The sequence below is a fragment of the Ochlerotatus camptorhynchus genome, unplaced genomic scaffold (assembly GCF_037179485.1).
Source record: "Ochlerotatus camptorhynchus isolate MF236.1 unplaced genomic scaffold, CSIRO-AGI_Acam_v1.1 ptg000262l, whole genome shotgun sequence".
Classification (NCBI taxonomy): domain Eukaryota; kingdom Metazoa; phylum Arthropoda; class Insecta; order Diptera; family Culicidae; genus Ochlerotatus; species Ochlerotatus camptorhynchus.
In genome coordinates this window covers 1,377,327-1,398,674 of record NW_027040752.1, presented here as the reverse complement: position 1 = coordinate 1,398,674, position 21,348 = coordinate 1,377,327, and the positions used below count along the sequence as shown (strand labels likewise).

Below are 21,348 nucleotides of genomic sequence, written 5' to 3'. Positions count from 1 at the left end.
ATGTTCTAAACGCTCAACAAAGTCTTGAAGAATATCCTGATTTATTGTATGAATCCAAGAAGATCCGTGATAACTCACCATATCAAGTGAGATAAGAAGTTGTATTATCAAAATATGTTCCATTCGCCAAATAGTTGTCGAGTTCAGATCTTGAAGTTCTTCAGATGCAACGGAGTAATGTACAATGTCTTGACTATATTTATGGACCCAAAAAGCTTCATTTCTTCTTCTTCTTCTTCTTCTTCTTCTTCTTCTTCTTCTTCTTCTTCTTCTTCTTCTTCTTCTTCTTCGCATTTCAAGCTTATTGCATATCGCATATTAGCTTATTGCGTGCTCTCAACTTAGTGTTCTAGATGCATTTCCATAGTTATTAATTGAGAGCTTTCGATGCCTGTACCATTTTTGCACTGGTATAATTGTGTGGCAAGTCCAATCATACTTCTATGCCCAGGGAAGTCGAGAAATTTTCCAACCCGAAAAATTCCTAGACCGGAACGGGAATCGAACCCAGCCACCTCCAGCATGGTCTTGCTTTGTAGTTGTGCCTTTAGCGACTGAACTAAGGGAGGCTTCATTTAGCCCCATTATATTATGTTGAATATATAGTTGTAATGGCAACATATTTAGGAATCTCCAAGTTATGCGGAGCTTTGGATCTTTATGTTCTACAGACTTAACAAAATATTGTTTGCAGATCTGCATGAGAAGTATGCAGATTTTAAATGTCTAGCAAAATTAACAAATCCACTGGACATTTTTAAAATAATTTTGTAATTTTTATGTTTGCTTACTTTTCGAACAAAGTTAGTTTCCCCAAATGCATTGTGTTTTGAAAATGATCTCGTGAATATTTTATACAAAAATGTACGTTCATATCCATTGCAAGAACTGCCATTAAATTGGTAGAGTAAAACATATGCAGAGGATGTAATAAATCCTACCTTACATTGTATATAAGAGAAATTTATTTTGCGTGCAGCTGTGTACACAGACTGATGATCTGCTTTCATAAGTAGCGTTTTACCCCCAGTGCCCTAGAAAGAGCCATTACAGCTTGAAAACAAGTGGCAGATGTTCCCCATTGTCCAGTTTTTACGATGCATCACCATCGCTCGCTGGCGCTCGGTTGTTTTCGTCAGAGACACGAACGAGTCCCACGATAACGCGCAACGGGTGCAATTTCCGAAGCTCTTGGATACTTGGGGAAGCGACTTTTGTTTTTCCCTCCTAATCGGGCGCCTTTATTATGGCAATTTGTCATAAATGAATTATTCCGAGTTGCGATGGGACGGTCATCGGTATATTTATGGCACTCAGAAACTGTGTCTGCAATTAGATAAGCTTGGGTGTTTTTTTGCGAGAAGTTTGCCTGGTAACGATTTTCTCGACCCTGATCTCATCGATTTCCAATTTACGATGCTCCCGAACGATGGAAGATTTGTTATTTTTAACAACCTTTCAGCTTCCTCCTAGTCTCGGAAGACGGACAAAATCTCAATAAGAATTTTCCGACGACATCCCAGCCGAAACCCATTTATCGCATCATTATCCTCGGGCGAGATATCGGTGTCTATCGGAGTGCGAGGCTGTAACCTTTTCACATACTAGCGCCGCAGGTGGATGGTACGTAACACGTGTGATAGCTCATTCGGGAGGGGGTGGGTGAAGCAAACCAAGGATGCTGCTTTGTATTCTCGAAGCAGGTCGAAAACAACGACAAGAACGCGATAGTGACGACGACGATGACGACGGACGGTAGCAGGCCCCTGGAGGAGCTTACAGTCAATCATTTCCCCTCATCCCGTCGGCGTCGTTTCATTCGGCCGGAGCCATGCCATTATTTTGGATCATTTGGTTAGCCCTTGGCGGAAAGGTTCACCCGTAGCTATAAATATGTTCTGCTAGGTTCTTCTCTACAAGTCGGTTCATAGTTGCACCTTGTGAAACTGCCAGCCAACAACGGATGGAGCCGGGACTGTTTTCGTACGAGGGAGAGAGATAGAGAGAGAGCGGCACGTCGAAGCCCATTTCATTTTGATCAGTTTCTTAATATAGGAAACCGTTTTCCGAAAATGGGCAATCAATATTCATCAGGTGTATGGGTGCTTTTTCACCAGACTGTGTGGGAAATGTATTTCCAGGATTGAAGATGAGCCTCGGTGTCCAGGCGCGGTTCGTTCTGCACAGTACGATTGGACACTTTTACGGTTGTGCGGGATCCTGCGGAGCACTATCTTCTGGCCATTAGCGTCAATATTTTTGACTCAACTTAGATCAGATCACAGTGCTTCCGAAGCCAAGGGTCTTGATGGTCAGTTTCTTGATTTGACCGATCTTCCAGAGGAATGAACAGTCGCCCCAAGGATCTACATTTTGGTCACTTTTCCTATACTCTAGCTACTTCTGGGCACATCGATATGTGTTTATTTATTTATTAATTCATTTATTTATTTATTTATTGTATTTCATATGAAATAAGTTGTTTTAATGAATAAAACTTAGGTTATACACAAATAATCACAATCTTCTCAATCGGTTTGGTTCGATGTTTCTCCGAATTCAAATGCTTCTTCCACAGCGGAGAATGCCCGAATCATCGCAGACATTGGCTTATGGTATCCATATGCAGTCCGATGGAATCTTGGTTGTAGTAAGAATGATTGCCGCAACAACAACAGGTCAACAAGCCAACCTCAAAAATCTTTTCTGAACACGTTCTATTCGGAGATTCCACACTAGCTCATATGGAGACCAGACCGCAGATGCCTTCAAGCAGTGAGGGTCTTTGAAATCTCGTGCAATCTTCGAAATAAATCCCAGTTAACGATTCGCCTTCGAAATGAACGAGGAATAGTGAAGATTTAAGGTCAACTTTGGGTCCAAAAGAACATCAAGATCAGTCATACGCTCTACTCTGCGAAGCGTTACATTGTCAATGCAGTAGTCGTAAAGAATTGAACTCGTAGAGTGGTGAAACGTCATTACTGCACACTGTGGAACGCTGATGATGAGCTTATTGCAACGGCACCAATCCACAAACAAATCTAGCAGAACTTGAAGACGATGACAATCCTCAATCGAGTAAACTATGACGTATGGCTTAAGATCATCTGCATAAACGAGCTTGCATTTAACTTCCAACAAAGCTGCTACATCGTTGAAGAATAACGTAAACAAAAGTGGACCCAGGTTACTTCCCTGAGGTACTTCAGAGGTGCTGGTAAACGTAGAAGATACAAGATCCTAGTCGTACTCGAACAGTTCGTCCAGTCAAGTAGGAATGTAACCACGACCTAAGTTGCTCAGACGCTCCTAGTCGGGAAAGCTTGCATAACAAAACCTTCTGGTCGATTTTGTCGAATGCGGCTTTCAAATCAGTATATATGACGTCGACTTGTGCCTTATTCTCCATGGCGGTGATGCATGTACTGGTGTAGGTTGGTAGCTACCGATCTACCGGGAATAAATCCATGCTGGTCAGTTGAAATGTAGTTCTTCGAGCGATTCAGGACAAGTTCGCTCAAGATTATCTCAAACAGTTTGGACGCTACCGAAAGATTGGTGATACCTCGATAGTTCTTAATATCCCGTCTATTGCCAGCTTTGAAAACATGAAACATATACGACTGCTTCCACAATGTTGGGAATTTTCCTTGCTCAAATATGGCTGCTACAGGGTCTGCTAAGGCAGCTGAGCAACGGCAGAACATCACTGCCGGAATTCCATCTTAACCAGGAGAGAGTGAGGTTTTTGGTCTCCTTGCTGCTGAAAGTACCATATCCCGAGTTACTTCGAATGTGTTCAGTTCCACTAAGTCACTAGGCGTATCAGTGGCAGCAGATTCAGCTTCAACGTCACTTGTCATATTTTTATCGAAGACAGATGCAAAGTGTTTAGCAAACACTCACACGCTTCGCTAAGAGAAGTGGACTCTTTCCCATTGAGTAGCATGTTGGACGGTATACTCGAATCTTTCCTTTTGCTGTTGACAAAACTCCTAAAATTCCACTGGACCCTAAGGACGTGTGATTTTTACAAGGCACTCTTAAGTTTAATGTAAGCGATACTGGCACGCTTGAAGTCACGCTTCGTGGCAGCTGTTCTGTGATGACGTAGTTTTCTCTGGACTGCGTTACGCTCACGCTTCAGCCCTCTAAGCTGAGGAGTACTCCAAGCTGGGGAAATTGGTCGTCTTTTGAGAGGAACATTTGATTCCAACCAATGTTGAATAATGCTACAGAAACGCACAGTCATCTCATCAACATCAATGCATTCAAACACATCGGCCCAGTCTTGATCAAAAAGAAAATGCAGTAATGAGACATAATCAATTTTCTTGAAGTCTTGAAGCCCTGCTCTATCATCAACGTTGCAAGCTGGGTGAGATGGCCAGTCAAGTGGAGCAAGTAGCAACAGAATTAAGGAACGATGGTGAGCATCAATAGGTAAAAGCGGCACAGCGGATTCGTCGATATCGAAATCATTTTCACCGTTCCAAAGCACCAGATCCAGCGTGCGGCCAAGTTACTGTCGGACTGTATTGTGTTGACTGAGCTTAACGAAATCCATTCCATCAACGAGAGCAATACTTGCAGCGGTCAGTGAATATGTTTCGGTGAGGTAGACCCTGTTGTCATGGATTCCCCACTGAAGACGAGACTGATTACAATCGCCACAAACAAGAATCTTATCATCGCAAGATGCCTTGTCGCACAACTCTTTGACTGAGGCAATATTCGCTTCCATAACTTCGGCGTCGGTCGGGTGGGGTGTACAAGGCGCATAAATATAGTCTATAGCCACGTAAGTCCAGTGATACACAGACTTGTTCCAGTCTAGTACCGTGTCTGAAATTCGCAAATGAGCTGACATAACGTTGCGCCACAGCTATCAGCACGCCACCAAAGCATGTTTTATCGCTGTTGCGTAAGTTGCGATCACAGCGAAACACGTTGTAGCCAGGTCCAAAAATCTGAGTCGAATTGATGCTATCGTCAAGTCCGGTTTCAATGAAGATGATAACGTCATACTCGCAATCAGCAGCAGCCAGGAATAGATCATCAATGTTTGTCCGAATACCTCGTACATTTTGGTAGTACATCCAGATCCGATTTTCAGTCGAACCAGCCGGTTGTAGTTCTTGAGGCGGTGAGGCGCTGGAAGCAACGGACGAATCAGGAGTGGAACTGGTGGGACACTTGCCTTGAGTTGCGGGTTGGAAGACCCCTTCTCCAAGCCCACACACAGGTCCAGGACGACTGCAGAACGATGCCTGGATTAACTCGACTGTGGCGGGAGAAGAAGGGGCTTCCGTAGTGCCAACTTCAATGCGTCCCAGAGTGCTCAGATGACAGACGGGCGATGGATGGTTGAAGGTTGGTATAGCGCTAGAACCAATGCACAGTGGTACAGAATGCAGATTTTGGTAGAATGATATGTTTTGAGCTTGAAATTGAAACTTTAGACTAAACGTTTCGTCTACAAAGCTGTTCCTTATAGTTAGGTCCTCATTTTTATGACTATGAATTCTAGGGTGGTTCTTATTATCATTAAAATAAAAAATCTAACTTTTTTGTTAGAATAAATTAAGGTATACATTCTTCGGCAAAGTTATAGCTGAGCTAATTTCAAGCAACTTTGTTGGAAAAAAAAAAAACTTTTTTGTTTCTCTTAAATTAACCGATTTAGAGCTATTTTCTTGAATTGAGTTAACAGTTGTTTTGCTCTAGCTTTCTTATCTCCAATTTCTCAGCAAAGGTGTCTTCAAACTGCTTTTAGATCTTTAGAAGGCGCAAATTTTTGTTCCACAAAGCTTGTCAATATCGTTCGCTGATCAAGAGTTATTGACGTTTTTCTACTAGGAGCAACTATGGTACGTTAGAAGCGTTTGGTTCCTATAGTTGTGTATTGAGTCTCCATGCACAACTATAGGAACCTAACGCTTCTTACGTACCGCAACTATAGGAGCGTTTACCCTTATTATAGATTTGAACCAAAAAGATTTATCGAAACGAAAATGAAGGAAGAAGAAGACGTATTGTAAACCAATGAATACTTCGGGTTTGATTTTGGCGCGATACCGCATTCGTTTGCTTCTACATACTATAATTTGCCTACTGAACCCAGGCTCGAAAGAATTCAACCAATCCCCCAATCAAAAAGAACAAACCTGCAGGTACTGGTTAAAAGACCGAGGATCCTATCATGTTTTTGTATTGCTGTCATGTGCAAAAAAGTAAGAGGTTGTATCCAAGACACGATAGCAATATTCGGCGACTGTGTTAGGGAAAGTGCTTTTTGTAGGCAATCGATAATAATTTTGATCACCATTGCAACAGTTATTTGTGTAATTTTCAATAGTGAGCTATTGAAAATTGATAAAGTGTTCATTTTAGCAGATTTGTGGAAAGATTTCTAATCGATTGGTTTGTTTAGAATTAAAATCCATCCGCTATTGACAGAGTTATATGTGCTCAAAGCCTGACCACTTTTCGTAACGCGGTCGACTTTAGTTTTTTTTTTAATTGCATTCCCCAATATGTTGCTGAAAGACGTAATCCTACGTCAAAAAACTACAATGGACAGCCCTATGGGGTTGTACACAGTGGTGACGTAGGACTACGTGGTCTTATATAATAAATGTTATTTGTTAACTGCAGCAGGAGCTTGTGTTTTGGGTAAGAATAGGAATTTAAGAGGGATTATCTCTGTTTATACTCTTTAGTATGACTATGATTGCCCTGAAAAGAACCTTTTGATGTAAATTTTAGTTGGAACATGCTCAGAATTTTTTTTTTTGAATATCTTGGTGGCCCTGAAAAGGGTCGATGATAGTACGGGCATAAAGATGATGATGACGTGTAGGCAACTGCATCAGTAAATCGGACTGGCCATCCCATATTCTTCGGTTCAATGATTGGCCACTCGAAGGAATTTCGGCCCGTCTGCTGCTGGACAGGGAATATCACTTTCCACCCAGTTAAAGCTCCAGCCCTTTTGAGTTTTTCTCGTTAAACTCCTTCTCTCAACAAGTTGGTAAATCTTAGCCTTTAGCAGGAAAGACACTCAACAATTTTTTCGGCGAATTTATGATCCTGTTTCACGTAATGGTTCTTCTCTATGCCTGTTCAGATAAATTGGTACGTTCATTTATCTTATCTGCTGCACTCAATCAAACGAGTAGAAATAAGAAGGGCTGTCGGTTATGCACTCGAATAATTGAAAATTCGAATAGCTGAATAAATCTTTGCGATTAATCGATAATCGAATATTTGAACTTTTAGGCATCCCTAGAGAATAATGTGATTTCATGTTTTTGGTGGTCCTTCGAAAATGTCGAAGAGCAGAATTGCAACCAGCAAGTTTAACCCAAGAACCAAAAGCGGTGCTATGCTAGTTTTCATTGCTATGGCTTAGAAGAAGAGGGGTGAAAGTCAATTCTCTTCATCGATTTCCTCTTTTGATGACCATGGCTTCACTAACCTATTTCGCACTATTTCTGCTATACTCTTCTATCACCCAGAGCAACAAGCGTATCAATGAATGTGCTTGCCGTCGAGTGATTAACGAAACAGAAAGTCGATGCAGAGAATCGATCAAAATCTCTTGCACCCCTGTATCCAAGCTTGGTTACAAGATTACAACTCTGGAGGACAATTTGTGTGGTCGTGTGGGGTGTGTGGTTCTAAATATGGCGATGAGTGTGCAAAATGTTATGTAATTGCATCCTCTCTATTCGCATACGCCCGCAGATCGGAGGCGAATGCCAATTCGACTTGTTTCGCGTACTAACGACTCTCTGATGACTGTGTTGGGGAAGTAGCCTGTGCATGTACGTAATTGGTGGATTTTTTAGTTATTCCCACGCTTTTGAACAAAGCTTTACATAAACAACTTTTTCAATTGTTTTTTTTTGTTGAAAATCAATGCTCGGTAGTAATGCTATCGATGCGTAGAAATATTTCTGATCGATTGGTGATAACACTATTGCAATTGGTCTAGGAGCAGCTGAGTTATTAAAGTTCAAAACCTTTCATAATTTCGTTACATGTTCCATTTCGGTTTTCACAAAGTGTACCCCTATATAGAAATCACAGACGTAGTCCTACGTCAAAAACTGCATTTTATGATCGTTTTTTGGGAGGTTTGGAACCGAGTTTGAAGCTTTCCCGCTTGTTGCTGCTCTCTTTTGACGGTATATTATTACTGAACCGTTTCGATCATTGAGCGCTGCCTCGAAACCACGCTCATCGTCATCATGGTCTATTAGAGGCGTTGTGCTGGGATTGCATTGGGTCAACATGAGATTGATTTTATTCGTGATGGAGCTTAGGGGTAGTGTGTGATCGAACTGTCAGCAAGACAATCTGTTGATTTTGACGTTCATTGTGACATTTTACAGGCATAATATTAACATCGTATTAGTTGGTTTTTCACTCACTGTGGCGCTATTCGTGCCTGGATCGTAAGAGTCGTGCATTTTTCTTCTTTATGTCATCTTTGCCGTGAGATTGGTATCAAAACGCCAGAGTATACATACATATTATTAAACAAAACTAATTCAAGTCAAATAAACGTTCAGCTTATTTATGTTACTTCTATCTTCCAAAAATATCTACTCAAGATCCAGATCTAAGCTTCAACCACAAACGGAGTGACAAACGGAGCGGCTCGAAATCTTTGTTGACTTTGATCCTGCTATTGCAATTTTTCAGTGTACCACATGGCAACTCTAAATGTACTAGAATGTTTTGGTTCTATCTCTTTCACTTTACTAAAAACTGAACTGCATAAAAAATGAGAAAATCATACACTCTTTACACATTGTCAAAGATCATTGCACACAAAATCAATTTTGTTCAAATACTAGCCCATCTGGTGGCTGATGGCACAAGTTTCTTAGAAAATTCTATTGCAGTGAACCACATTAGTTTAATTAATTTCTTCGCCAGTTATTCGTCTGTCACTTCGTTTCTGCTTCAACGCTGCATCTTCTGGGCTAGACTTCTTATATATTATGTAAAATTCAATATTCATTGGCCGCTCCTACGGAAACAATAATATGTATTTCACCGTTCCCGAGTAGCACAATCCCGTTCCAACAATTTGCAGCATCTTATGACTGAAATAAGTCGTAGATAAATGTTGTAGCACGCCCAAAATCGTCCAGGGACGATTGGCGTTCTACTTCCAATGTTTGGTTTGCCCGACATGAGACCTTACTACAGGCAGGCTCAGTTTGTTTCTTGAAAAGAGTCAGAAAACGATCCGGCAGTCCCCAACTTCACCCGCTCTAGTCTCATAGATCTCATCACACCCGAACGAACAACATCTCCAACTTTACCCTAAGCATACGGCCCAGCAAAGTTTTTCTTCAAAGCTTTCAGTTATCATCATTGGAAGTTTCCGCTATTCACGCTAGAAAGCGACACCGTCACGAAAGGGGACTCGGCCTTCATACAGAAATGCACAAGACTGCATGGATGCCAATAATAAAACAGCGCGCGTTAAGGGAAACCTTTCAGGGAACTAATTACCATGATTCATTATCAGTGAATAGGGAATCTAATAAGGGATATATTCAAAATTCAAAAAGATTTTCATTTATACAAATTGATATTAATTTTTCTAAATTCTCTTTGGTTTTCCCTATCTACTCTGCGTGTCTAACTCTGTTCGATCCCGACCATTATCAACAAAACACAAAAGCCGATGTCAAGTCGATGACACCAACTAAAATTGGGGCGATCATCAAGGACGACAAAAGTGATGTGAGTTTTCAAACAGGCTTAAATAACAAATGTAAAAAAATCGAGTTAACCGATACAAATTATTGCTCTGCTATTATGTTTGTGATACAAAAACACCCATACAAATTTACTTTCAGTTATTTGAGATAATCATAGGTAAAAAATTGTCAAATGGACAGCTTGAAATGATGGGTACATGACTGTTTCTTTGGTCATTCGGACCTGTCTAACATGATTTGGTGCTCATTTTCTAAAGGCAATCTAAAGTTAGGTACTCAACTCTAAAATCTGTGAAAGGAAATCTAGTATCAAATAGAACAAAACGTCCAATCAAGGTTGCAAATACTCATTTCAGCTAAAACAGTGTTTTTTTTTTTAATTATGAAATAATTAGATGGCATGATCATATTTTGAATTGGTAGGATACAAGAAGAGGTGGCAAATAATGTGTTTAACATATTTAACTTCATGAGAGTCACAAGCAGCTATTTTTCACACATTCACTCACTCACTCACTCACTGACTCACTCATTCACTCAGCGATCAGCAAATCGCTGATTGTGACTCATAGAAAGCAAAATTTACAGGTTTTATGTTTCAAACGCATACTTTGTAACCTCTTCTTGTAAGTTACAAGTAAAACATGCCATGATACCATCTATTGGTTTATTATTCCGTAAAACATTATTTTAGCTTAAATGAGTATTTGCAACCTTGCGTCCAATGTAACACTCATTTGTTACGTCATTGAGAAAAATCATCCAATGTAACATGTCGGATGTACAACTTGACTAGTTAAATCGTCCTATGTATTTTTTCTTCTATATTGTAGCATGAAATTCAAAGTAACATTGTGATTTTACCGTTTCTAATGAACTTTCAACGTTAATATTCACTGACTATATTAAAAATAGTATTGCAAAATGTATTGTTTCTAAACAACTACATTAATAATCTGTCGAACTTCAACTTTGATTTTCTCAAAATGGTGGATATGTTACATTGGTCTATTTGAAAAGTGACGCGAGAATTATCGGTCACATCTTTTCCTTTATTTAACGTCGGTCTCTGTTCCGCAATCTAGTGCCAATCACCGACGGACATCGATTGCCATCCATTGACGGCAACCGAATGGGCAGGAAGGCAGCTTCCACACCTGCGTAGGATATCGCACCCATTCACAACACACATGGGCTGGGACCAACGGCTTTACTTCCCTTCCGAAGGAAGACGTGACCAGAGATTTTTTATCTGTCACATGTGCAGAAGGAAAAAGGAAAACCGCTCTTTGGTACTTACAGGCCTGGTTTTTGCTTACGATGACTCAACGTGGTGAACTTCGGCGATCCGAAAGCTAGGTGAAGTGGTGATGTCGAGTTTGGTACTCAAGATTGTGCGCGTAGTTGCTGATAGTGATGTACTAAACCACCTAGCAAAGCGAAGACTACGGAACGGTAGAATTACTTGCTTCACTTTCTACTTCGATTACTTCGATCAATAGTTTCTTTTGGCCGCGATGTTGACGGTGCGGCCCCTGCTGGCTTGTTTGACGGTTGGGGTCATGTTGTCCATATTGATCATTTAGTTAACCAAGATGAAGGATATCCCGCTGGCGTAGTCTCCTCTCTGATGCGTACAAAATAATTTCGATGAATTTCTCCTTTCAGTATTTTCGCCACTAAAACCGCTTGAGCGATGGAACGTCGTCATTCTAGCGTCTCTAGTCCGAGAAGATGGCAATGTTCCTCATAGGGTGGTAAGTTGGAAGGATCATTCCACGGGAGAGTCCTAAGTGCGTATCGAACGATTTTTTTCTGCACTGATTCGATCCTAGCAATCCAACTTGCATGATACGGGCACCACATTTGACTCCAAAATTGATCGTACCAGCGAGCAATACATGGAACTCTGCAGAAATTTTGTATATTAAACCAAGCTGCCTATTCGCTTTAGAGATTACATCGCTATAGTGTACTCGAAATGTAAGAGCGCTATCTAGCCAAGTCTCGTATTTGAGTTACTCGTTGTAGAGGCTGTTCTGCGATAGAGTAGTCAAAAACAAACAGTTTTAACTTTCGATGGAACGAAATGATACTGCATTTCGAAATGCTAACCGTCATGAAATTACGAGAACACCACATTTCAAAGCAGTTTACCATCCTCTGCAGCTCGAAACAATCTAGTTGACTCCTAATTATCATGTAGATCTTGACATCGTCCACGTAAAACATTCGGCATCCAGGTGGCAGCATAAGTTCGATTTCATTGATGAATAGTACAAATAACAATGGCCCCAGATTGCTTCCTTGGAAAATGTCTCAGATTGTTCGGATCCAACTTTTATACACAGTGTGCAACTAGTTAGGTACGATCTGAACCACGTGACAAAAGCAGGAGACATGCCATTTTTTTCAGTCTAGCTAGTAATATCCCATGGTCAACACGATCGAACGCGGCTTTAAGATCCGTATAACTAGCGTCGAGTTGGGCACCAGAGTCCATGCTACGCAGGCATGTGGAGCGGAATTGAACTAGATTCGTTGAGACAGATCGTTTTGGGAAGAATACGTGTTTTTCAGTGGAAATGTAGCGCTGGCAGCTGACAAACAAAGCATCATTTACAATGATCTCGAACACCTTCAAACTAGCACACAGCGATGTGATTCCACGATAGTTATCAATATCAACCTTATCACCTTTCTTGTGGACAGGGAACATGACAGAAAATTCCCAACAAGTGGGGAATTTACGTCGCTCTAAGGAAGCATTGAATAAAACAGTCAATGGGTAGACAAGAGCATCTGCGCATCTTTTCAGTATACAAGCGGGAATTCCGTCGGGACCAACAGAGTATGAAGGTTTCAATTTGTCTATGGCTGCTTCAACATTATGCGTTGAGATTTCGAAGGTACTGAATGCAATTGCATCCCTTGGAGTACCATCGAGAGCAACAACTATTTGCGAGGCCGATGCCACTGAGTTATTGAAAGCAGCCTTGAAGTGTTCCGCGAAAATATTGCATTTGTCTTGTAGCGTACTAGCGAACGTGTCTTCGAGACGCATCTCCACAGGCAATCCATTTTCTTTCCTTTTAGAATTAACGAAAGACCAAAACCACTTCGGGTTCCTACAAAGGCTGATCTGCGTCCGAATGACGTATCGTTTGTAAAGAAATCGATTGTAAGTACAGACGATACCTGTTACTCGTTTGTGTGAATATGCGCTTTAAAGCAGGGAAACGAGAACGGCAGAAATTTCGTAGAGCATGTGATCTTATTCGTTTCAGCTGACGTAAACGCGGATTGGACCACGGCGGCTTTGGAGCAGGTCGGCGAAGAGGAACACTGTTGATGATGGCTTGATTCACCTTTCCGTTGAAATAAAGGGTGATACGGTCAAAATTTGGTCAATATCAACTTGACGTATTTCTTTCAATTTTGCATTTAAAAAACCTGAACACCCCTCATTTTGAAGGTGTGTGTGTGTGTAGAATGTTGCTCCTATTTTGATTTTGGAATTCACTCTTCAGTTGTCAAAATGCCGTCCAAGCAAGAAGAGCAGCGTATCAAAATTTTGCTCGCGCATCACGAAAATCCGAGCTACTCGCACGCAAAGTTGGCAAAATCGCTAAAAGTTGCCAAATCAACCGTTACAAATGTAATTAAAGTGTTTGGGGAACGTTTGTCGACAGCCAGGAAGTCTGGATCGGGGGGAAATCGAAAACCGGAAGCCGCTGAGACGACAAAGAGAGTTGCCGGTAGTTTCAAGCGAAACCCTAACCTCTCTCTCCGAGATGCCGCAAATAAGCTGGGTGTATCGTCTACAACCGTGCATCGAGCCAAAAAACGAGCCGGACTATCGACTTACAAGAAGGTAGTGACTCCAAATCGCGATGATAAACAAAATACGACGACCAAAGCGCGATCCCGGAGGCTGTACACGACGATGCTGATGAAGTTTGACTGCGTGGTAATGGACGACGAAACCTACGTCAAAGCCGACTACAAGCAGCTTCCGGGACAGGAGTTTTATACGGCAAAAGGAAGGGGAAAGGTAGCAGATGTTTTCAAGCACATGAAACTGTCAAAGTTCGCAAAGAAATATCTGGTTTGGCAAGCCATCTGTACCTGTGGCTTGAAAAGCAGCATTTTCATAGCTTCCGGGACTGTCAACCAAGAAATTTACGTGAAAGAGTGTTTGAATAAACGTCTGCTGCCTTTCCTGAAGAAACACGGTTGTTCCGTACTGTTTTGGCCGGATTTGGCATCTTGCCATTACGGTAAAAAGGCCATGGAGTGCCTCCCAACACGCCAGAGCTCCGCCCAATTGAGAAATACTGGGCTATTGTCAAGCGGAACCTAAAGAAGACCAAAAAAACTGCTAAGGGCGAGCAGCAGTTCAAGGCAAACTGGCTTTCTGCGGCGAAGAAGGTGGACAAGGTGGCTGTACAAAATCTGATGGCAGAGGTCAAGCGTAAGGCCCGGCAATTCGGATTTGGAAAAGCGGAAGCCTAACTGAATATTTTTCCTGAATTTTATACTAATTGAACTTGAAAAAGAAATTTAATTTGATTTTTTAAATAAACGATTTCACTGATTTACACGCGTTTTCCCTTGACCAAATTTTGACCGTATCACCCTTTAAACCACTACATCGTCCACACAGGCAGGCATCTCGAGAGTCAATCAATACCACGGATTGCCTCACACAATGCTGTGTAATCAGCACGGTGAAAGTCCAAGTTTTGCAGATCAACGATAGCATTCGAAACAGCCTTTTTACGAACGACATTTTCATTAGCTAACACAAAGTCAAGAATACGACCATTTTGATTAGGAACTGGATTGATTTGCGTTAAACCATGCAGACTGAACTCATCCAACAATATTGAACGAGAATGAGATACGATTGCTGAACATCTATGACGGGAAGATCATTCAGTGAATCAGACCAAACCAGATTGCATTGATTGTTGTCTCTAAACTGCATTGCGATATCCGAAACTTCAAGATTCGAAAGAATTACTCCAATAGAGTTTACATGGTTATTGATGTCAGCAACATTTGCTCTCCGATCTGGTGGCAAGTAGATCACCCCGATGCTAGCGTTACCGGTGGGAGTTTTAATACTGATCCACAATTGTTCACGAGTATCACCGACAGCTTTTAGATCTAAGCAGCAACTCAAGTATAAAGACACGGTGATAAGAACGCCACCACCCCTGGATTTGGTGCTGATCACAGGATTGCGATCATTTTGAATCACAGTGTACGAGCTGCCAAACAGTTGCGTTGACAAAATGCGGTCATCAAGCCATGTCTCAGTGAGGACGATGACATCGTAGAAAGAATCCGAAGCGGCAAGGAAGCAGTCGTCAATCTTAGTGCGTAAGCCTCTTACGTTCTGGTAGTAGATGTTGAGACGACGTTCATCTGAGTCCAAATTTTCTCTGGCTGGGAGTTTTAGCGTTGGATCACTGCAAGCCAGAGGCGCATGAGGGATGGAAATACTGTTGCTGCTTAAGTAGTTGCCTGTAATTGCAGGCTGGAAGACCCCTTCTCCGACTCTGTACACAGGTCCGAGACGAGACTGAGACGGGTGGAAAAGGGGCTTTCAAAGTGCTTAGAGTTGTGCGTCCCGGGGATGACACCATGATATAGAGTCATTAAGCATAATCTCGCAAGCGATTTCGTTGGAAATACTCGGTGACGAAGCATTACAGTGACCTCGTCACCATCTCCGAACACAGGACCAGGACGACTGTGAAGACGATGAACAGCTTCAAGCTCGACTGGTTCGGAGGGATCAGAGGCTTCCATAATGCTTAGTTGCACGCGTCCCGGTTCCCACGCAGAGTTTGCGTGTGAACTTGATGATTTTGAAGACCAAAAAAGAGCAGGTGTGATGTGATGATAAGATCGTATGCAGCAGCTGAAACTCAGATTTTTTTCAGAAGACTCTCAGGATAGCATGTGTACTTGTCTGAAATAGCAAGCTGGAAGACCCCGTATATTTCCCCGAATACAGGGCCGAGATGACTATGTTGACGCTGATCACCAGAAAGCGCAACTGTGTCGGGGAGATAGGGGCCCTCCAAACTACCTTCTAGCATGCGTCCCGGTGATGATCGAAGTGTCGCTGCTGGTGTCCTGATGCAAGAGGCGCGAAAAAATTCGACTGATCCGAAGAGTCTCGACCAGAGCCTCCACCTTCAGCAGTAGCAGAGGTGATTCTGGTCACTGTTGTTGTCCGTCGATTTTCAAATTCTCGGAATCGAATTCCCTCAAGCCAGCAGAGATGCTTAGGAACTCAAATTTTGAAGGAGAAACACGGATATAATGTAAATAACACGTCTTCCGACTCTTCAAATCGCCCTAGAGTTCAGAACATGTGATTTACTGGACCAACCTGGATAGTACGGTGGCCCAAAATCCCTGGGGGCTCACCCTTCCTCAAATGAAAGCCAACGATATTGAAAAAATCTTCTTTATGGTTGCAACTCTTAAAAACGTGATTTAGAGGTAATCCCGATGTGATTTAAAAAAAAAATAGATACTTCATTGTAATAACTGAACAAATATTTCTCATGCATCGAAATTATACTAAATGAGAAAATAAATTTGGTGGCCTGCAAGATGTTCAATTTTTATCAATTCTCAGAAATCACGATTACCTTGAACCAACTGCGTACCCTCTAAACCTTCATCAATCTTAACCATTTCAAGCACAGGCTCATATTGTTGGGTTATGAATCAAACTGGAGGATGGCCTAAAAGATTATAAATTTACCCTAATGCCCGCAATTCTTAGTCCATTTTTGTGCAATATGTTCTACACTCTCCAAATCATCTTGAAGTTCAGATTATGGATTCATTGGTTTCCAGGACGATTTGGTGTAAGCACATGGGAATGAATCGTTTATTAAAAAGTGTTCCTGGTGTATTCCAAGGAATATTTTTTGACATAATCTGATGATTTGACATTTTTTCTCTAACGTACATTTGATTTAATGTAATGAAAAAAAAAATCTCGCAAATATTTAGTGTTCCGGAACTGTTTTTGATCGTTAAGTTGGGTACAATGCACTTAAGTATTATGCATTTTTTATTAAATCGGGCCAAATTTGTCCAAGAAACTCAAAACCGGTGTCAGATTTCACATATAAAGTGAAGTAAGTACACAGCAAAAAAATAATTTTAATATTACATCAAAGTGGATGCACTTCAATCGTGTCGGAAATATGGTGTAATATTACTTGCCAAAGAAGACAAAATTACCAATAATACAGTGGTTGAATTGACATTACGTTGCTTTTACTGCATTTGTTTATTTGAGTGGCCATAAAAATTACATGAGATTTTCGACATGATTGAAGTGCATCCTCTTGGATGTAATATTAAAATTAATTTTTTGCGGTGTAAAAGTACTTTCGTGAAAACTAGTGTAACGTTAAAAAGTAAGTACACATATGTTCGGTTAGTACGCATTTGGTACATTACATTTCTGTAAAAAAAAAAACTAGTTGATCTATGCGGTCATTGCCGAAACCGTATGTCTATTCTGCGAGACACGGTTTTTCCGGGAAACTTGGAATTACTTATTAAAGTCGAGATAAAAGTGTATGGTATCGAAACAAAATATGGTTGTGCTCAGACACATGATCTCTTTCAGATTATTTTTTTTTAAATTAACGTATTCTTGATGCAATTCATTTTTTTAAATCAAATAATCATGTAATCAAAGTAAATAATCGAACCCTAAATGCAAATATACTTTAAAATATAATCAGACAATTGACGAAAAATAAAAAAAAAAATCAAAACTAAACAACGCTCCCAGTTTTATGTTGGAATTTTCAATATTTTAACTACACTTGGAATCTAAATTGCAGCAGCCGTTGTTAGAAAAATCGGTGGAACCATTACCATTAGCCTTGGAAAAGTTCACGGTATTTCACGAATTTCATCAAGCGAAAAGTCTGCGAGGCTTAGTGAGTTTTCACGAACTTTTCCAACACTGGTTCCTTTAGTTGCTTATGGAGACTTCTATAGACAGCTATAAGAACAAACACCTCCAACATACCACACCTTTAGGAGAATTTACCCTAGTAATCTTGGATCGGCACTAGCGACCGTGGATCAATTTTACAACAAAATACTGGAACTATATCCAGTAATGAATTCTATCAAATGAACACTAGGAAGGACACAGTGCCTGATGTAAAGCGTGGCATTTTTAGATATCTTGATGTTGAGAAGCTGTGAGCACGATTATGGACCCTCAACAAAACATTGATTGGAATGGAGCTATAGTCAATATTGGCAATCGAGTGTGAAATTACAAAACTTTATCTCACTTCCCGTGAATGAAGCAGTCCATTCAACCAGTTCAATTAACTAATATGGGAATACAGAGATAAGAGAAATTCCCCTGCGCAATCTGCAATACCCATTTTCGATCAGTTCATCACTTCCTCAGTAAAGTTAAAGTCTATCCCGTAAAAGGAAAGACTTGCTCTAGACTCACCATCCAAACTCGTAAAAGCCCGGACTGCTCCAGCTATTCGTTCCTAATCGTTACCCTCTAACAAACTACCTTCTTTTACTTGGCTCGTTCTCGTCGATTCTCTCCCGCGGCATCAAGCCCAGAATCCTCAACCTTTCAGCTGGGCCACCAGAACTGGCTCAAATTCCGGACACGTTCCGATGCATCGTTATAAAACTGTCTCGAGTAAGAGGTAGGTACCGAAGTAAAACGAGCACCGGAACGTGCCAGTCTGCTGTGCCGTCATACCGCCGTGTTTTACGAGCCCCACCCGAACAATCACCATCAAAATTCCGAAACCGGCATCGATCACTGCTTGTAGTCTATTCGCCCTTATTTATCGCCCCGTCTCTTGGAAAAAAAGTTCATAAATTCAATATTCGCCACTTACCAACTGGACTCTCCTCATTCCAAAACGAGTCGTCTAGAGTGTAATCAGCTTCTGTAACGAAAGCAAAGAAATCAAAACAACAGAAGATTAGTTGATTCGGCTGAGATTGGCTGGCAGCAGTAGGATATAATTCAACAGTTTTTATGATTCCATTGCGGTTTGGAATTTACCTACAGAACGAATAAAATTCAAATTCCATTCGCGCATTCCAACCTTCGCATCACGTGATTGCCACACATAATTACCGAGAAACCTTCACCCCCGGTCGTCGAAGTGAGAATCAGAACCAGCTGCCACTGCTGGCAATAGGGTTTGCGTTCTGCAGGCTGTTTGATGTTTTTTTGGATTAAATTCAGGAAAATCCAAGCACCACAAGCGGTGAATTCAATTCAGCATCAACCCTAACCGAGACAATTAGGTGAGCCCGGTGAAATTTTGCTCGAGTCATTAGAATCAATTAACCTGCCATGCGACTGTCGAACGGTTCGGCTGTGTGTTTTCATGAAAATAAACTACGGCACAACAACAAAAAATAAAAACGAAAACTATTTTCCACCACGATGACTCCGATTTTGGCAGGGGGAACCTGCCATCACGATTTGCGGGCATGCCCGCGGTAACCTAATCGTCCGTAATAAAACGAACGGATTTATCGGCGTTCATCGAGTTCGAGCTCTAGGCTTTGGGTCGTTTGGGCCTACGTGAACACTTTGTAGGAAGGTTGGTACCTGGCGCAAAAGTAGGCATCATAAACTGTTGCCAATTGTTACTGCTGGTGCTGCTGCTGCTGCTGCTTGGCATGTATCGTTCCGCTGGCAGTCGTAATGAACGTGAAGGGAATGTAGATTTTCCAGCTTGGATTCAGGGTGCGTACGTATGATTGGGCCATGTGTTTTGGTTCGCAGGCTGTTGGAATCAGATTCTGATCTACTTGCTCGGTTTGCACTAGAAGCTGAATGAACATGGAAAATGGGAAATTATTATGTTCACTTCAATACGGCTGGCTTACTTATATTAACTGAAAGTCTGGAACTATGTTTTGCAAAATGCAACGGATACAATTCGAAATGTCACTTGATGCTATGTAGCACAATTTACTTTTGTTTTAGTGAAATGTTCTTTTTATTAAAGCAATTAAAACTTATAATAAATTAAATTAAATTAAAGGAATTTTTTAACTAGTTCGTTTATTTGGAAGGCTCAATCGCGTTAGCTTTACGGAGCCGATAGTTCATTGTTCTTTGTTTGTAACAAAATTCACTTAATTCTATGTCTAGTAGGAGTTGGGCCAAATACTCGCGGCTTACTCGAGGTTAGAGAGGTACATTGTCAAAGGATAGGATCAGGAGAGGAGCTTGGGGTGAATTAAAGTGATAATTTATTGATCGAACAAACACTTTACTGATATCTTTACAAGTGAGATTCACCAGGTCTGTCGGTAACGGCGCAGCTATAAAGCAAGACCGGATGCAGCTGGGTTCGATTCCTGGTACAGTCTAGGAATTTGTCGGGTTAAACTCGACTTCCCTGGCTATCAGTGAGGCAAAATATCATGACAATACTCGATACTCGTCAACGCATCAATCGACTATCGCTGACAGAACGTTTTGTGACGCAGTGAGATGTAGTGCCATGGCAAACAACAATCACCAGTAATGGTCCCTGCTCACAGGCAAAACGTAACACTCGCTGCTGATGATGTACAGGACAACGAAAACAGTGAAGACTTCTGCAGTACGATGATGAGAAAAAGCGAAACGACAGAAGAAAATAAAAACAATGCTTACGCATTCCAAGTTCGTCTCTGCAAGCGCGACATGTGAGTTACAAACAAAGCTGGCAAAATTATACGGAAGCTGTTGGACTCATTGACCAACACAATCACATAAGCAACTGCTTCAAAACGAGCACATATGAGTGTCGTGATTGTCGGGAATGACCAGATCGGTGATGGATCACCACTGAAGACGACATCCACCAGTTGCTTTTTACTTCTTTCGATAACTTGATGGATGGTCATCGAGATAGAACTATGCCAGAAATGGTTTGGATGATACGCTGAGCATGTCGTTAAGCAAAATAATCATTCAAATTTTATAAGGGGAGTGCTTCGGCAAGCACATTGATAGGAATATACCAAGCGTTACTACCATCAGCTGTTTAAAGATCGTGATTGTGATAGGTCGCAACTCTGCTGGCCATAGAGTATAATTGTACTCGTCACACAATTATTACTGACGCACAAATGGGATTGGCTCAGAAGGCTCTCAATTAACAACTGTGCTGAGTGGATAGGAGGCTTCCAAGATGCTTATTTTTACGCGTCCTGGGGTCCATTTATCGGCTAACTTGCTGCTATGCTCACCTGCAGTGTCACTGGTGTGGGTGTCAGATTCACACCAGAGGGTCTCCAAAATTTTTGAGCTGAGTGATCTTCGAGCTCGCGGAACAGAACTCCTTCAGGCCATGACAACTGTTGAAAATTAAGCAAATGTCCAACTGTTAGAATGGTGATCAAAATTATCGCCGATTGCCAGCGAAAATAGCTTTCCCTAACAAAAATTTCAAAAACGAATTCCATTCGAATCTTGAGAGAAAGATCGATCTTGACAGATCGATCTTATATTCGGCTCTAGAATCGATCCACTGATTAAATCGGTACC

At 41.3% G+C, this 21,348-nt stretch overlaps 1 protein-coding gene across 1 annotated transcript in view; it reads right to left on the bottom strand.

Annotated features, from left to right (window-relative positions):
- The window catches only part of mmd (mind-meld), a 1,436,357-nt gene that overhangs the window by 774,169 nt on the left and 640,840 nt on the right, over window positions 1-21,348 (bottom strand). Inside the window, exon 3 of the mRNA XM_065226841.1 lies at window positions 18,686-18,736. Within this exon, the coding sequence (XP_065082913.1) occupies window positions 18,686-18,736 (51 nt within the window). The remainder of the gene's footprint in view (window positions 1-18,685; window positions 18,737-21,348) is intronic.